General features: G+C 36.4%; 1 protein-coding gene across 1 annotated transcript in view; it reads left to right on the top strand.

Moving 5' to 3' along the window:
- The window catches only part of SPON1 (spondin 1), a 188,115-nt gene that overhangs the window by 44,664 nt on the left and 127,769 nt on the right, over positions 1 to 15,682 (top strand). The window contains exons 4-5 of the mRNA XM_074149656.1: positions 13,260 to 13,333; positions 14,620 to 14,742. Coding sequence (XP_074005757.1) covers positions 13,260 to 13,333; positions 14,620 to 14,742 — 197 coding nt within the window. The remainder of the gene's footprint in view (positions 1 to 13,259; positions 13,334 to 14,619; positions 14,743 to 15,682) is intronic.

Here is a 15,682-nt window from a genome sequence, read left to right as displayed (position 1 = left end):
GAAATCTGATTTTGTCTGAATTTTGGTCCCAGTTAGTGGGGAAATAAAACAGTAAACTCTGATTTCTTTCTGGCTAAGTCTCTAGTAGAGTCTGTCTTTTCATAAATTTCAAGTAGTGGGATAAAAAAAAAAAGACTCCATAATTTTCTTGTTGTTTGCTGTTTGTAAATGAAAATCATTGTTAATTTAGGAGTCTGACAGCTGTAGAACATTTGCCATTCAGCAGCAGCTGTCAGTAGCACTCCAGTTTATTCTATAAACAGATGTTTAATTTGACTTCAATGCCATTGTCAATTTTTGAGGGGAAACAAAGAGAGGAAAGGAATAGAAATAATCATAATAGTAATAATTTGATTTCCTTTCAAAACATAAAGCAGAGTCACTACTGATGACATCAAAAGTGTTTTCAGTTTTTATTACTGAATATTTTAAATCAGAGGGTTTTTTTTGTAACAGCATGAACTGAAATTAAGCTTTCTTAATGCATGGTAACTGATGTTAAGGAAGTGTTTTGTCTTATGTCAGGAACTAAAGGCATTATATTAAAGTAGTATGCCACATATTTAAAATATGTATTTTATTTATGAATCAAAATGTCATACTATTTCTACAGTTTACAGATAAGGAGATTTTTGTCTCTATATTAAAACCAGGGCACCAGTGGACCCACTGTCATACAAACTGTAGTATAATAGTATTCTCATTTCACATCAACAAAAGTGAAGGGCAAATTGGGTCCAGTAATTATGCAATGAGATAATGGACAATCCAAGTGACATAATGTGGTTAATTTTTCATTTTAGTAACCAATGATTTTATCCAGTATGTGCCCAGTGACTAGGAGGCTTTATAAAATATGCTGTTAGAATATCTTGGCAAGATCCTGTTATTCAAAATGTCTATAGACCCAAACAAGAGAGTTCAAATTCACAGTGTATGGTCTTGATCCTACAACACTTTGGCAATTCTTAGATGTTACAAAGTCTAATTTAAATTAGTCATAAAGATGGCACATCCTACTGGTCATTTGCTCCTCCGTGATACAGTCTGTTCAGATATTTCAAGACTATGTGTTTCTGAGGGTATATAAGTAAATCTGCAGTTAAATTTAAGAAGCCGTATTGGGTGTGCCCTTTTTTTTATGAAATTTTCTATATTAGCAAAATTTTTCTTGCAGGCTGAGTTCAATATTTGCTGAACTGTCTGCATGCCTACAAAAATCTAGAACAGCTCTGCATAGCCCATTTTACAGTTAAAATTTAAAGCACAGCTATATTTCACTATGAAAGGCAAATGACTGAATTAACAAAGTGTCAGATTCTGCCATCCTTACTTATATTGAATAGTATTTAAATTCTCATGTGGATTTAAATATATTAACCAGAGACTCTCTAAGAGTGATGTATTAAATAAATAAGGGTCTCAGAACCTGAACACGGTATTTATCTTGATTCTTTTTTTCATATGCAGTACCACAAAAATCGATTCTGATTTGTTTCCTTACAGGAGCAGCTAAGTGTATTATTGCAATTCTTTAGAAATTATGAAAGGGTAAAAAAACACCTAGAAAAGGAATTGTTCTTTATATAAACTGACCGTTGAATTGATTCTTTATGTCTTTTCTACTTATGTGGTTTGACAATTTTTTGAAGGGATTTGCGAGAGGATTGATGTAATAAATTCAATCAATAATTGGATGGGCCATTCCTTTATTTTCCTTGCAGTAATTAGGTACCCACTTTTTCTATCTTTTCTTCTTCATTAGATATGCATTAAGTATCTTTGCTATCTGAACAGCACCAGTCTGCATGCTTTCTGCACTGTTTTGCTGAAGAAATGGATTCGTTGCTCAGTCAGTTCACTGCTTCAGCAAAATGTATTTTAAAGCCTTGCAATGCACCAGAAAGCACACCTGATTTTTTTTTTTTAATGGTTTCTGGGTTTTCATTTGCTGCAGAAAGGCTTACAGACATAGGGGCCTCTGTCTAGAGAAGGAATCGGCTCTGTTCATTAGTAGGGTAATGAACTTGACACTCGCTCACAGCACAGTGTATGTAGCCTGTTGATACTCTTAATATGTACCAACAACTCATTTAGTTTCTAATGATTACCTATCATAATGTTTCTTCCCATAGATTTGTCTGAAAATGGAATATACACTTGTTCTGTACATAGAAAAAAAGGTGTGCTCTCATACTGCAGTTGCCTTGCAGTTGTTGGCTGAAGTAAATATATGATGAAACAAGGAACTCGTATGCAAAATAGAAAAATGTCCCACACTGCAGAGATGATACCAGGTACTGAGATACCACCATTTCATGACAGTTCATAAAGAAATTGTCATCTTCATCAGAGTTAATGTCGATAACAGATAAATAATGAACAGGCATTCATCTAATTCATCTGAATAAATCATGGACAAAACATCGTCTTTATAGTGAAGAAACACAAATAGCTCTTCATTCTGGCCAGTTTTGTAGTAGTAGTCTGTATTTCTGCCACACACAGTTCTCACAAAGTACTAAATATGCTCAGGCAAGTAAATAAAATAAAACTAAACTCATGAAGAGGAGACAAATTTCACAGATACTCAGATATGTGTTTTCTGCACTATCTTTATCAGTAAGCCACTTGGCTTAGCAAGAATAAAGTTTTAACTGCTGTCCTTGTAATTTTCTGGCTTTTTCCAGTGTCTTCTTTCCAGAAGAAATTCAGGCTGTGATTCTCTTCTGATTAAGTGAAACTGAAGTCGGTAATTGATTTCAGTAGAAGGTCGGTCAGCTCTCACTAGAGTGTCATCTCACAATCAACAGCAGCATAAGATTGCAGGGCACATCTAGGTTTTCAAAACCCCCTCAACATCAGTGTATCTGATAATTGTATGTTTTTAATTTTCAAAGCATGTATTTTTTCTGTCTCTGTGTAAATGTTTGGTGGGATCAAATGATTACCCACTATAAAAACAGTCAGATAGTCAAAAACATACCTTATGTTTTTGTCTTGTTTGTTTTCCTTCTTGCCTCAGTTTTGAAATCTAAACCAACTGTTGGAAAAGTTTAAATTGCACTGCTTGGGTGTCAATCTTAAAAACGTAATCGATTCATATCCACTGCTTGACTCTACAATGTCTGATCCTTTACTCTATTTCCTCCTGTATCTCTAATCACGCTTGGTGTATCTCAATTATCCACATTAAAACATCTCCCTCTCAGAGTTTCTAATGAAGTTAAGAATCTAATTAACTGCACTTTTGTTCCAAATAAAATTTGGTAGGGCTGGATTCCAGTTCCTAGTCTGTGCCTGGTTCTCAAAGCTGCTAATATGAAGGGTAATTTATCATCTTAATCCTTCCCATTACTACTTACTACTGTTCATGATGCTTTAATAGTTCTATTCATGTGCTCTCTTTGTCCTGATGATTGAGGGAGATACAGACTGTGTAGCTTTTGTGTAATCCCCGATCCTTTAAGCATAGTTGTAATCGCTTCCTCCATGAAATGATGACCTTTATCTGGGTCAACAAGGCTTCACGAGCCCCACAGAGACAAAAAGCTTCTTGATACTGTTGCGTATTCCTAAAGGTTTTCCCCTTTCTCCCTGCTTCTATATGTTGTTTTACAGAAAAAACTTCAAACCGCCTCGAGAGAAGGAGTCAGTCACTTCCAAGGAGCTTCATTACCCCAGCCTGTTTTGAGGAGCTAATGTATATTATCTATATGTAATCACATCCACAGTCTGACCACCCACTGCTGCAGCAAGGAGATATGACTAGACTTTTTTCTTGCCCTTCCTATGCATATCTCAGACAATTTTTGATCCATTTCCTAACACCTGTTTCTGTACCATTCAACATTGCTAGTTCCTTAACCCTAAGAGTATTTTTCTGATTTTCCTATAGTGTGTTTAGCAATTCTTCTTTATCCATTTACTTTCTTGGTCCTTTTGTTTCTGCTGTGCTCTAGTAACAGCCATTAGTGTTTACTTCATGTGTCCCAGATAGTCTGCTGCTTTAGGTGCTGATGCTACCTTGTCATCCCATTCAGCTTCCTGATTCTTCTTCCTTTGGGCCTTTAGCTGCCTAATTCACAACTGATTCCCATGGCAATTCTCATGCTTATAAATCTCTTCTGCACCAATCCTTATTCAAAAATAGTTGTCACCCAGTGTTTACCTTCTCCTAACCTAGCCAAACATCCGATATTGTGTTCTCTTCGCACAATAATCTGAATCAGGTAAAATCACAACAGACCCAGCCTTTTGTTGTCTTTGAACTGCAAGGATTACTGTAGTCTGTTTGCTGGTCTGACTTGCTTAGAGCCTTCCTTGTCTGCTGTCCCATTCAGGTTCAAGGCATGCATGCCCTGGGCACCATTTCCATCAATATACTTTGAAATTCCACCAGTGAACCAAAGGTGATTTGTGCTGTAACTTTGTGGTGAAATCCTTCAAAATCTTCCTCAATCCCACGTGTAGGTGTTGTTTGTAAATGGTCGGGTATTGACCTTCTGTTCCCATATTGATTAAGCACAATAAAAGAGATCAGTTTACTGAAAATTTCTGAGGCTAATCTGTGGTTCATTAATATTAATGTCCACAGAGGAATAGAAGTATTGGAAGCTCTGTGCTTCCTGTCAATGATCCTGGCAGAGTATATTTTAAAGGACACATCTTATTTGCATCATGATAGGGGCAGTACATGTGAATATTTAATTTTTTCATTGTCCAAGCAGCTGTTAAGCATTCCCAAACACAGACTGAAGAGCACAGCTCTGGTATTGATATTTTTATGTATTCATCAGTTACTGGGCCCAGGGTGGTTTTTTGGATCTGTTGTAGCAAAACTGCCACCAGTGCTACTGGTGTGGCAGCTAGTCAGACACAAGAAGGTTGTATTGAATTTAACATTTTTAGGGCAGAAGCAGGAAAAGCAAAAACACTATGTATAAGTTCCCTGCCATTGCATTCTCCAAAAATCTGCATACCAAAGTTTTGCAACAATATTTGCTACAAATCCTTACTGCAACTAATTTTTGCAACCAGAACAATTGAATGAACTAGAGACACTACCCTAATGCTCTCCTCAAGCCACAAACTTGTTCCAGCAGTTGCTGAACAAAAAGTAAGAGGAGAAGCTTGGTGAAAACCTCCGTAATGATGCAGAATAATTTCATGGATTGATTTGATCGTTCTTTGAAAGTTATATATTGCATGAAAAGGATGGTCTTTCCAGATAATTCTGAAATACAATTTGAATGTGCCTTCTTCCCATATACTGTCCCTTCAGAATGAGAAAAGCGGAAAAGTTACAGATTTCAGCCCTTTTATCTTTACTGGTCCTTTCTTTTTTTTCATTTCTCTGCACTCATATCTTTCAGCTTAAAAAAACAGTATCTTCTGGCATTAGCTGTCTGTTCAGTAGTCTGCAGTCTCAGCTGTCAGTGAAAGCTCTTAGAAAAGACGAGGTAAAAGAGATGCAGTTGTTACAGGTGTTAGTTCTTAAAAGCTGAAACGTGTCTTAGCTGCACTAAGGAAATGGCAAGTCTCTTCAGATGGTTCCAGTGGATTTGTGGTGTCAGACTTAAGTACTAAAGGTACTGCATCAAAATTAAACTTCCCAAGGCACATACGTTCATAACATTAAGGTCTCTTTTAAGAAGTGGTATTAAGCATTTTAATATCCAATCAACTTAGCTTAGTTTCAGGGAGTGTTATTTTTTTCTGTTAATTGTACACTTAACCTTCAGGCTCCTGTCACCTGAAATGAGGTGAAGATTTTTCTGAATTTGAAAATATCAAATACTTTATTCCAATTTGGATTCCTGCTACTGAATACCCAGTAATCAGTATTTTACAAGTGGATGGAGCTGGTTAGGATGTTGCTCTTGACATAAAATTTTTGTCTGTATAAGCAAATAATTTAATCTTTAAAATATAACTTCAGTGTATTACTAGTTGACACCTGTTTCAAAACAATAGTTGAAGAATGACAGCTCTGATATTTTTGCTTTTATCTACAAATTCTTCCTTCCTGAATCCCCTAAGAATAATAAAGATTTAGAACAATTTTTCTAAAGGTTTGGGGATTTTTTTTTCAAGCTTCATTGACTGAGCATGCATGCTGATATTTAACTTTTACTTATTTTGCTTTTTGAATACAATATTAAAAGAATGGGTTTTTTCATCCCCCCAGCCTGGAGTGGGAGAAGGTGGCTCAAGAAGGGGAGGGGAATATATGTAGAGTATAAAGATTAAAATAAATATTGTAAAAGGGCAAATATGCTTTTTACTGTGTCACAGCTGTCCACACTTGCTGTGCAATAATGGCAAAATCAACAGAGGTCAAGTAGTGACAGCACAGAAACAGAGGACTGGTAAAGAGTTGCGCATGTGGGAGGGTTTGAAATGTGATCTTTGGCTGTGTGGTTTGTTCTCTGCCACGTCCCAGCATAGCAGGTAAAGCAGACTACAGACTGCAAAAGGGGTCATGGTTACCTCTTTCTTTTCTTGCTTCTCTTGAACAGCCAGAGGAATCAAGTCTTAGAATTCCCTGTGCCAGTGGGTGAGTGTCATACAGGTTGCATAGACCTTTTAAAAAGAAATAAAATAATGCTTGATAAGTTTTTTCTTTTGTTTCATTTTTCACTTTGATTTTAGGATTTATTAGTTAATACATAAGTGCTTTGTATCAGTTCTTATCACAAGTTAGCTCAATTAATATAGCTGTCAAGTAACATGACTTTGGTATCACTAGCTTGGTAAAAATTATATTCCCACCTTTGATAGATTGTTTCCATCTACTATGCAAAACTAGTACTTAGAATAACAAAATAAATATATCCTCCAACCGTCCAGTCCTATCCAATCTTTTCTGACTTTTTTTACAGCATAATTTATAATGGTTAGTTTTGAAATTCATGGAAATGGTACTTGCTACCAAAACACGGTGGCTAGCAAAATACCTGGTGAGGATATAGCCCACGAATAGCAAAGGGATTTAAGCAATGTGAAATGTTCTCAAGAGCCCAAGACAAACTCGTTCTTTCATCTTTTTTGCCTTTGGTGGGGTTTTTTTTGGTCTTTTTTTTTCAAGTAATAGGTGTAACGTAGATGTCAGAAATGTTTTTTGTCAGTATGAGTTTTTATCCTGAAGATTTTAGATTTAATATTTATGTCTTGTGGCCATTCAAGCAAAGAACAGAGAGATTTTCTGAGGACAAATACAAGATAGCAGCATATATAATTATGTTTTCCCTTAGAGCTTTTTGTTGTATTATATATGATGGCCAAGTCAGTCCTGAAGTCAGTGAGCTCCCATGTATACGTGTGATAGTAGACCTGGGTATGATATGAAGGACAACCAAAAGGATTTTGAAGCTAGAACACATCTGTAAGACAAGTTTAGAGTACTTTGCTCTTGCTGTGGGGTTTCTCTCCATTATATTTTCTGACAGTATGGGTGAAATGTTGAAAAATAAAACTGAAGAAGGATATTCTGACGCATATGTATGCAATGAATTTTTAAAAAGTGAGCAGCTTTTATTTTTTCTTAGCTGACTAATCTATTAGAGAAAAGGCACTCATCCTGTGCAGAGATGTAAATGTTGAATTATGGCAACATTGATAAAGTTTACAGTAATATTACTGTTTTATCCAACATCAAATATTGTCTGGTTGGTTTGCTCAAACTGTATTAAAAACATACTTAAAAATAAACAAGTGAACAAACCCAACAAAATAACAACAAAAATTGCACTGTGTTAGCTTCTAAGTTAGGAATCAAGACAGAAATAATTTCATGCAAGTTCTTAATAGTACTGACCCTTGTCAGTGGTGGCTGATGACACAATTAGGTTCTGGTGTAGATGGAGCTTTCTTGTTTTTTGGTGAGACTGAGCACAGTTTCCTAGTTTAAAATTATTTTGAAGAGTGTAGTTGTCAAATATCCTACCAATGTAAAAATTGCTGGGCATGTAATGGCTAAAGGGTTGTATGTGCTTTCAGAGGAATTTTGTTTTATTTTTAATAAGAGTCTCCTAATTACTAGAAAGAGAAGTAAATGTTGTTCGTAAACTTGGAGTTTCCTGACCTTGTAAGTACTTGACAGGAATGTAGGGTGTTTTTTTTTTTTTTCTAAGACAACACAGTGGGAAAGAAAATGAGAATGTCCTAAATAATGCATTAGAATTACAAAATCCACTAGCACCAACAAAATGACAGTAGATGTAAATACGTGGTTTTCACCTCGCTTTCTATCACTAAGGTAAATGGTACCTTTAGAAATTCTTTCTCTCCAAAAGACAACAAAACTAAAAGCAGATGAACTTAACATCATATTAAGTATAATTATTCTTGGTAGCTTTCTGGGGTGGGAAACAACTTACAATAATGTAATTAAACCAGTAAGGCATGAAATAAATAAAGAAAATAATTTTGGTGGCTGGAAGGGCAAGACAAGCTTAACTCGTAGTAATATAGACCATAAAAACTTCTTATCTGCAATCCAGTAGTTTAAGAGTATTTCTGCTGATGCTAGGATTTGACAAAAAGAGTAAGGAAAATGGTCTAAAGCTGTTTCTGTGCAGGAAAGGAAAAAAAAAAAAACCAAACCCTGAACCAGCTCTGTTTCTGGTATGACTTGGAGCATTCCCAAGGCTGCTCTGAATTTTTATAGTTTATGACATTTCCTGTTTGTTAATATCCCAGAGCAATTTATGTGTCTTTGGTAGAACTTTTCACAGCAGGATGGTACGATCATTGTGGAACTGTGCTGGGTCCTTCTTATTCAGGGAAATTTTTCAGGGTAGGTCTTTCTCCCCTCATGCTCGGATGAGGTCTGACGAAACTGAGACAGGACAGAGACTGACATACTTGTATCCAACCTACAACATTCTAAAGTAGTATTACCAAAACAAACATTATAGAAGCTACTAAATATTCCTTGATTTTGCTGAGAGAACTACAAAACAGAAATAATAAGTAACACTTTTAGGAGTTGATTTTTTTTTTTAAATAAAAACAAGTGCTGCTAGGTATATATATGCCTGTAACATACAGTTTGGCTCCTTAGTTTAGTGATGGAAAAGCTTTAACACAAATCCAGAAGCATCACTTTGAAGAAAATGGAAAAAAAAAACAAACAGATTTTTTGAGTCATATTTGTTTACTTTTTCTTTTTTATTCCACGGTATGCTGACAGTCAAAGAGAGAAACAAGTCAATTAAAGATCCACCTAACTTAATATGTAGGGCAAAGCCATTGGCTCTTCCCCTTCCCATAAAGTTCAGACAGCACTGGATGTTGGAAGTGGTGGGAAGAATTTATGGAGACTGAGCAGATGTGTACCTTGTGTAAATTCTTAAAAGCTTTCTTACCTCTCTGTAAAATTAACCATTCCATTTTTAAGCTGTTTTTGTAAGCTTCAAAACCAAAGAAAATAATCTGTAGTCCAAATCAGAATTTTTACAGAGGAATAAAAATTATGTAAAAAAAATAATAAGTGACTAAAAGGTAGTGATAACAACTAGGCAAATACACTGATCATATCCTTTGGTCTGTCTTCAATCTAGAAGCTGATTATTAAAACAATATTTTAAAATTAATTTGTTTCTGTCTGAGTATTTGTCAAGTTGCCTGCCTGCTTTTGGTATTTATGCAGCCATCTAATATACCGTTCCTGTTCCACTTGGAATCAGTAACAGAACTTCCATTTAGATTATTAGCTCCATATATAATTTCAAACACAGATGAAGAGACAGTGACTCAGAAAGCTGTGAAGCTTTTGTTGTCAGAAGGGGAACTGTTCCCTTGACATTTCACAGTGATGAGCTAACTGCAGCAAAAAGAATAATGTAGGTACACTTCAGGCTTCAAACAATCTTTCTACATTTTATTACTAAAATAACTGTTGATCAAATTAAATACTCGTAATATCTTTGTTATTTGCAGATTTTGGAGCTTCTTTATCAAGCAGATGATTTTTTGTTTTGATTTTTCAAGTGGTAGAGTTTTTTTGAGTAAGCTTTGGAAAACCTGTTCTTTAAAATGATATTTAAAGCACAGGGTCATAGAACTATTTAGGTTGGAAGGGACCTCTGGAAGTCATTTAGTCTACCTGCCTGCTTGAAGTAGTCGTTGTTACATCAGGTAGGTTGAGTAAGTTGCTGAGGCATGGATCTAAACAAGTTTCAATATCTCTGGGGTGGAGATTGTACAAACTACCTAGGCAGCCTGTTCTGGTGTTTGATCACTTTGACCATCATGGTGAGAAAGACTTTCCTTGTCTCTGCATGACATTTCTTCTGTACCCACTTGTCTGTTGCCTTGCATCCTTCCACTATGCACTTCAGAGAAGCATTTGGCTCTACCTCTTCTGTATATTTCCAATAGGTCATTGAAGACAACAATGAGGAAGATTCTTCTTCATTTGCATTTTCTTCTTTAGATGGAATGAACCCAGTTCTCTCAGCTTCCACTCAGACATCATGGGCTCCATCCCTGTAATCATCTTGATGGTTCTTCACTGGACTTTCTCTAGTAATGCAATGTCTTTCTCTAACTGGACAACCCAAAACTGGATGTAATACTCCAGATGTGGTCTCACAAGTACTAAAAGGAGGGAAAGAAATCCAAATCCTGGTCAAATCCTTGACCAGGTTGCTACGTTTTGCTGAAACCACCCAGGAGGCTGGTGGCTGCCTCGGCAGCAATGACATGCTACTTGTTCATGGTCAGCTTATCCACCAAGACTCCCAAGGCCTTTTCTGCAAAGAGCTGCTCTCTGGCTAGCAGGTGCCCTGTACTGTACCATTGTAACTCCATCCTATGTGCAAGACTTTGTCTTTGATTTTTCATGGGGTTCATGCCAACCCATTTTTCAAGTCTGTCAGGAATCTGCCTGTCTAAATAGAAACCTTACTCTCCATCGTGTCAGCTGCTCTCCCAGTTTAGTAGGATCTGCAAACCTGTTGAGGTTGCAGCACACCCCCTCATCTAGGACATAGATGAAGATGCTTTGGCCTTGGTATCAATCCTGCAAGATGGCCGCTGGTAACTGGCCAGTGTATAAGAAATTAAAGCATCTTGACAATGTGTGAGTTGTGATGATGCATATACATTTCAGCTTAGGTTGCTATTACTTTGCATTTTATTAATCATCCTACATAACTGGTTTCCAGTTTTATGGTACAGCGTTTGAAAAAGCGTGATTGATGGTGTATCAAAAATTGTATGTGTTCCATTGAGTCTGTGTGAAAGTATTGGTATTGGTTCCTAATTGCAGCATAGCATTCAAAAAGTCTTTAAAGTTGTATTTGGTTTTCAACATGAAGGCTGGAGAAAGTAAGGTAGCATGCCACTGTCACAAGCTGGCCTTTGGGCTCTTATTGTTGCTAGTAGTTGTTTTGGTGATTTTGTTCATTTTATTTTTTCCCTTTGTTTCTTGTTAGAAACCCTGAAAAGATTTCTCAGAAAGCTTTCATTCTGCTTCTTACATACTTGGTCATTTTCTTCTGGCACCATTTAAATTGTCCCGTGGCAGTTTTCATATTAATAAAAGACAGATTCAACTAACTCTAGGTTTAATTCACTTTCTATTATTTGCTACAGGCTCTTATTTATCCCTAGTGTAAACACACCCTTATAAAGATGAGCCCTAGGAGTTCCCCTTCACCAAATACAGGCAGGTCATGCTCTTGCTTTTTGTAACAGTCAGTCTTGCTCTTCTCCATTTCATGCTGTTTTTTCACAGCTTTGGTCGGTTGCCTGTATTGTCCTTTACCACATCTTCATTTAGAAGATGCCAGCCCTATTAAGAGCAAGCTGTAGCTTCTGCACCCTTTCCAGTTTCATCTAGCTTTAAGAGGTTTACAAAACCCGGTTATGCTCCTGGGTGCTATAAAATGTGAAAATAAAGATTTCTTCCTATCCTACTCTGACCGTGTATCTTGACAAAGCAAGCACAGTAAAAGTCGTAATTTTATGGGGTGGGATATTGTCAAAGAAAGGCTTACGTGACTACAACACTTTGAAGCATATACAGTCTTATTTTTCTTCTTACTTCAACTGGTATGAGTAAGGAATACTCTAGAAAGATCAAGATCGTTATTTGTAAAGTTGAGGTAAGACAAGAATCTGGCCCTTGCTATTTAGAGTTTTAAATATGACTGTTGGTACAAAGTGTTGCTAGAAGAATGCGCTTCCTTACTAGTAAACAAAGAGTGCAAGCTCCTAAAGCATCTTCTCCTCAGAAAACTCTGTCCAAAGAATGTCTTTGAATTTAACCAAATTATGTTTTCTTATAGAAAAAAGATAAAGTTTACCTGTGAATTAAATTTTTATAGTTAAAGACTGGTCAAAGAAGATACATAAGTTTTTTTTAGGACTGAAAGAGGTGATCTGAGCCATTGGAACATATATTCCAGTTGATTATTGATTTTGACATTTACCATGTGGTGGTTATGATACCAATCTGCTTGGTGCATTGCTGGCTTGAAGATCTTTGATGAAAAATTCAATTTATGGTCTCTCTGATGGGAGGCTAAAAATCAGCTAAATTTCAGCTCTACAGTTTCAGCTGTAAAAAATAAAATTGCACAGTAACTCTGTTTTTTCCTTTATCATTTTCAGATTCAGCCTTCCTCACTCCCCCAAACTGAGGCTTATAAACTTACATGTCGTTTGCACTATAAGTCTTAATAAAATATTCTAAATTTAATTAATTTTAAAGTGGCTCATCTTTTGGAACCTTTGAATTGCTTTTAAAGACTTTAGCTTATGCTAGCTCTTTTTCTAACTTCTATTTTACCTGATATTTGCACTGAATTGCTGTCATACATCAGAAGTATTTATCTCTTCAGATTGCCATTTAATTTCCTACAAACAGCTGCTTGCTTTAGCTGTGCTATTTTTCTGAAATTGAATATAATTTCAGTATTTTAATATAAGATTCGGTTGAAATATTGAATATTCGGTTGACCATCATGCATTTCAAGAGCACAGATCTTCACCATATGACTATGATCACTTCTCTAAAGGTAATAACATTCCAAGTTTCTGTAAAACATGATGAAATTTAAATGCAAGTTAAAATTAAAATATCCCATCTGTAGTCCTGTGTCATGTATATGTATTGCTAGAAGAGGGAAATATGCCTCCAGTTCTGCAGTCCAGTTCTGTCCTTTTGCTACTTTATGATGCATTTTCTTCTTCCTTTAAGGAATAGATATATTTAAAACCTTTCTTTTTTTTTTTTTTCTTTATAGAGCCAGTATTGTGCAGAAGCGCATAATTTATTTTCAAAATGAGGGTTCTCTCACCAAAAAAATTTGTGAACAAGGTAAGGTAAACTGAGGTATCTTTCTGACCTCCTTGACATGTTCTACATATTTCTCTTAGCAAATTATATCAAAGTAAAATTTTGAGGCCTTGAACAGTTTCATCCAAGTTCAAAGGTACAAATCCTAGGCTGCATCAAAAAAGTGTGGCCAGCAGGTTGAGGGAGGTGGTTCTGCCCCTCTACTCCATTCTCTTGAGACCCTACCTGGAGTAGTGCACCCAGCTCTGGGGCCCCCAACATAAGAAGGACATGGACTTGTTGGACTGAGGCCAGAGGAGGCCACAAAGGTGATCAGAGGGCTGGAACATCTCTCCTGTGAAGACAGGCTGAGAGAGTTGGGTTGTTCAGCCTGGAGAAGAGAAGGCTCCAGGGACACCTTATAGCCCCTTCCAGTACCTAAAGGGGGCCTACAGGAAAGATGGGGAGGGACTCTTTATCAGGGAGTGTAGTGGTAGGATGAGGGGTAATGGTTTTAAACTGAAAGAGGGGAGATTTAGATTAGATACTAGGAAGGAATTCTTTACTGTGAGGGTGGTGAGGCACTGGAACAGGTTGCCCAGGGAAGTTGTGGATGCCCCATTCCTGGAGGTGTCCAAGGCCAGGCTGGATGGGGCTTTGAGCAACCTGGTCTGGTGGAAGGTGTCCCTGCCCATGGCAGTGGAGTTGGAACTATATGATCTTTAAGGTCCCTTCCAACCCAAACCATTCTATGATTCTATGAAATTTGGAATCTTCAGTTATGTTCTACCTTATCACATATACTGTTCCTTATACAATTTTCCTTGCCTTCCCCTAAATGTGATACTTGCAGCTTTTTACCTGGTCTTAGTGTGGAACCCATTTGTGTCCAAGGCACTTAGTTTATTGAATCCTGGGCTATTTTATTCTTTCCTAAATGTAAGCATTGAAGTGGGTTATTGCATCCCACTGGAGAATTTAGATGCTTTGGCTGTCGAGAAGTTCCAGGCCAGATGTGTTTTTAGATCAGGTGAGGTTTTGTCCATATCAGATGAGAACCGAAACAAACTGGTTTTGAATCTGAAGACGACTGAAATAGCAGTGCCTTCTTATTTAAAAATGTAGATTTAAGTCATTATATTTGCTTATAAATATGATGTAGGTATTTCAGGGTTCTAGTTTAGTCTAGCGTAGCCCCACTTAAAAATAAATGAAAAAATATGTTTAGTTCAAATTTATTTACTGGAGTATTTATTATGGCAACTTTGCTGTCATCTGTTGATTCTGAGTTGTAACCATTTTCATTGGGTACTTTGCTGCTTTTTCAGACTCAGCCTCAGAAGGTGTGACTGACAAACCCATTTTAGACTGTTGTGCCTGTGGAACTGCCAAATACAGGCTAACTTTTTATGGAAACTGGTCAGAAAAAACACATCCCAAAGATTTTCCACGTGAGTATCATTCTTTTACTATTGTTGTACCATATAGGGACCATGAAAGGGATTGGAGCTTGTTGTATGACACAACATTACTTATTTACAGCTCAGCAGTGTAAATTACGACATATATGGAATACTGCTAATGTTCAGTATTGAAAACTTGTAGATCTTTCTGCGAATGCTATACATTACAAAAAAATTCTGTTGATTTGCCTGACATTTTGAACTGAGGTGCGTATAAGATCACATCTTTAAGATTTCTTTGTGGTGAGAAAGGTTACTTTTTTTTAATTTTATTTTTTTAAGTGAAAGCTTTACTGCCTTATAATGTACAGCTAGGAAATGAGATTTTAAGAAAAAGGCCACAAAGGATGGGCAACACACTAATATTTTGATTTTACAACCATGCCATTCTAGCCAACATGTTTTCCTTCAGAATCTTTTGAAAGATTCCAATTAGTTTTCATAAGCCCTGAATCTTGCTGCCTAAGGACATTAATTAGATATAGACACCTTAGAATATTCTGTCTTTTTTGTCTTTGTTGGTTGAGTAGACAGATAACATACATGTTCTGAGATTTGCCTGTCTGTTTCTGTTTTTAAAGTTTCTGAACTGCAGAATCAGTATTCTTGTTGCAATAACCCAACTAACCTAACAAGCCAAAGTTACAAAAATGTGTATTATGCATTTGTTCTTTCATTACTGAATGCTCAGTCTGTGGCAATAAAGGCTACAAAATGATTTGAGAACGTGGGTCACATTTACTGGTCTTGAAACTTTGTTATGTTTTCTGTGGCTGATGTTTGTTATATAGACTCTATATTTCAATTTTTATTATTATTATTGTCACATTGTCAGAGTATCATCATATAATTCGAATATGGTTTGTGTGTCAATAAGCTCGTAGTATTAACAGCCTGAGCAATATTGCTTGTGTTGAGTCTCTCGTAC

The sequence above is a fragment of the Numenius arquata genome, chromosome 6, assembly GCF_964106895.1.
Source record: "Numenius arquata chromosome 6, bNumArq3.hap1.1, whole genome shotgun sequence".
In the NCBI taxonomy this organism is placed as follows: Eukaryota; Metazoa; Chordata; class Aves; order Charadriiformes; family Scolopacidae; genus Numenius; species Numenius arquata.
This window is presented reverse-complemented; position numbering and strand designations above follow the sequence as displayed.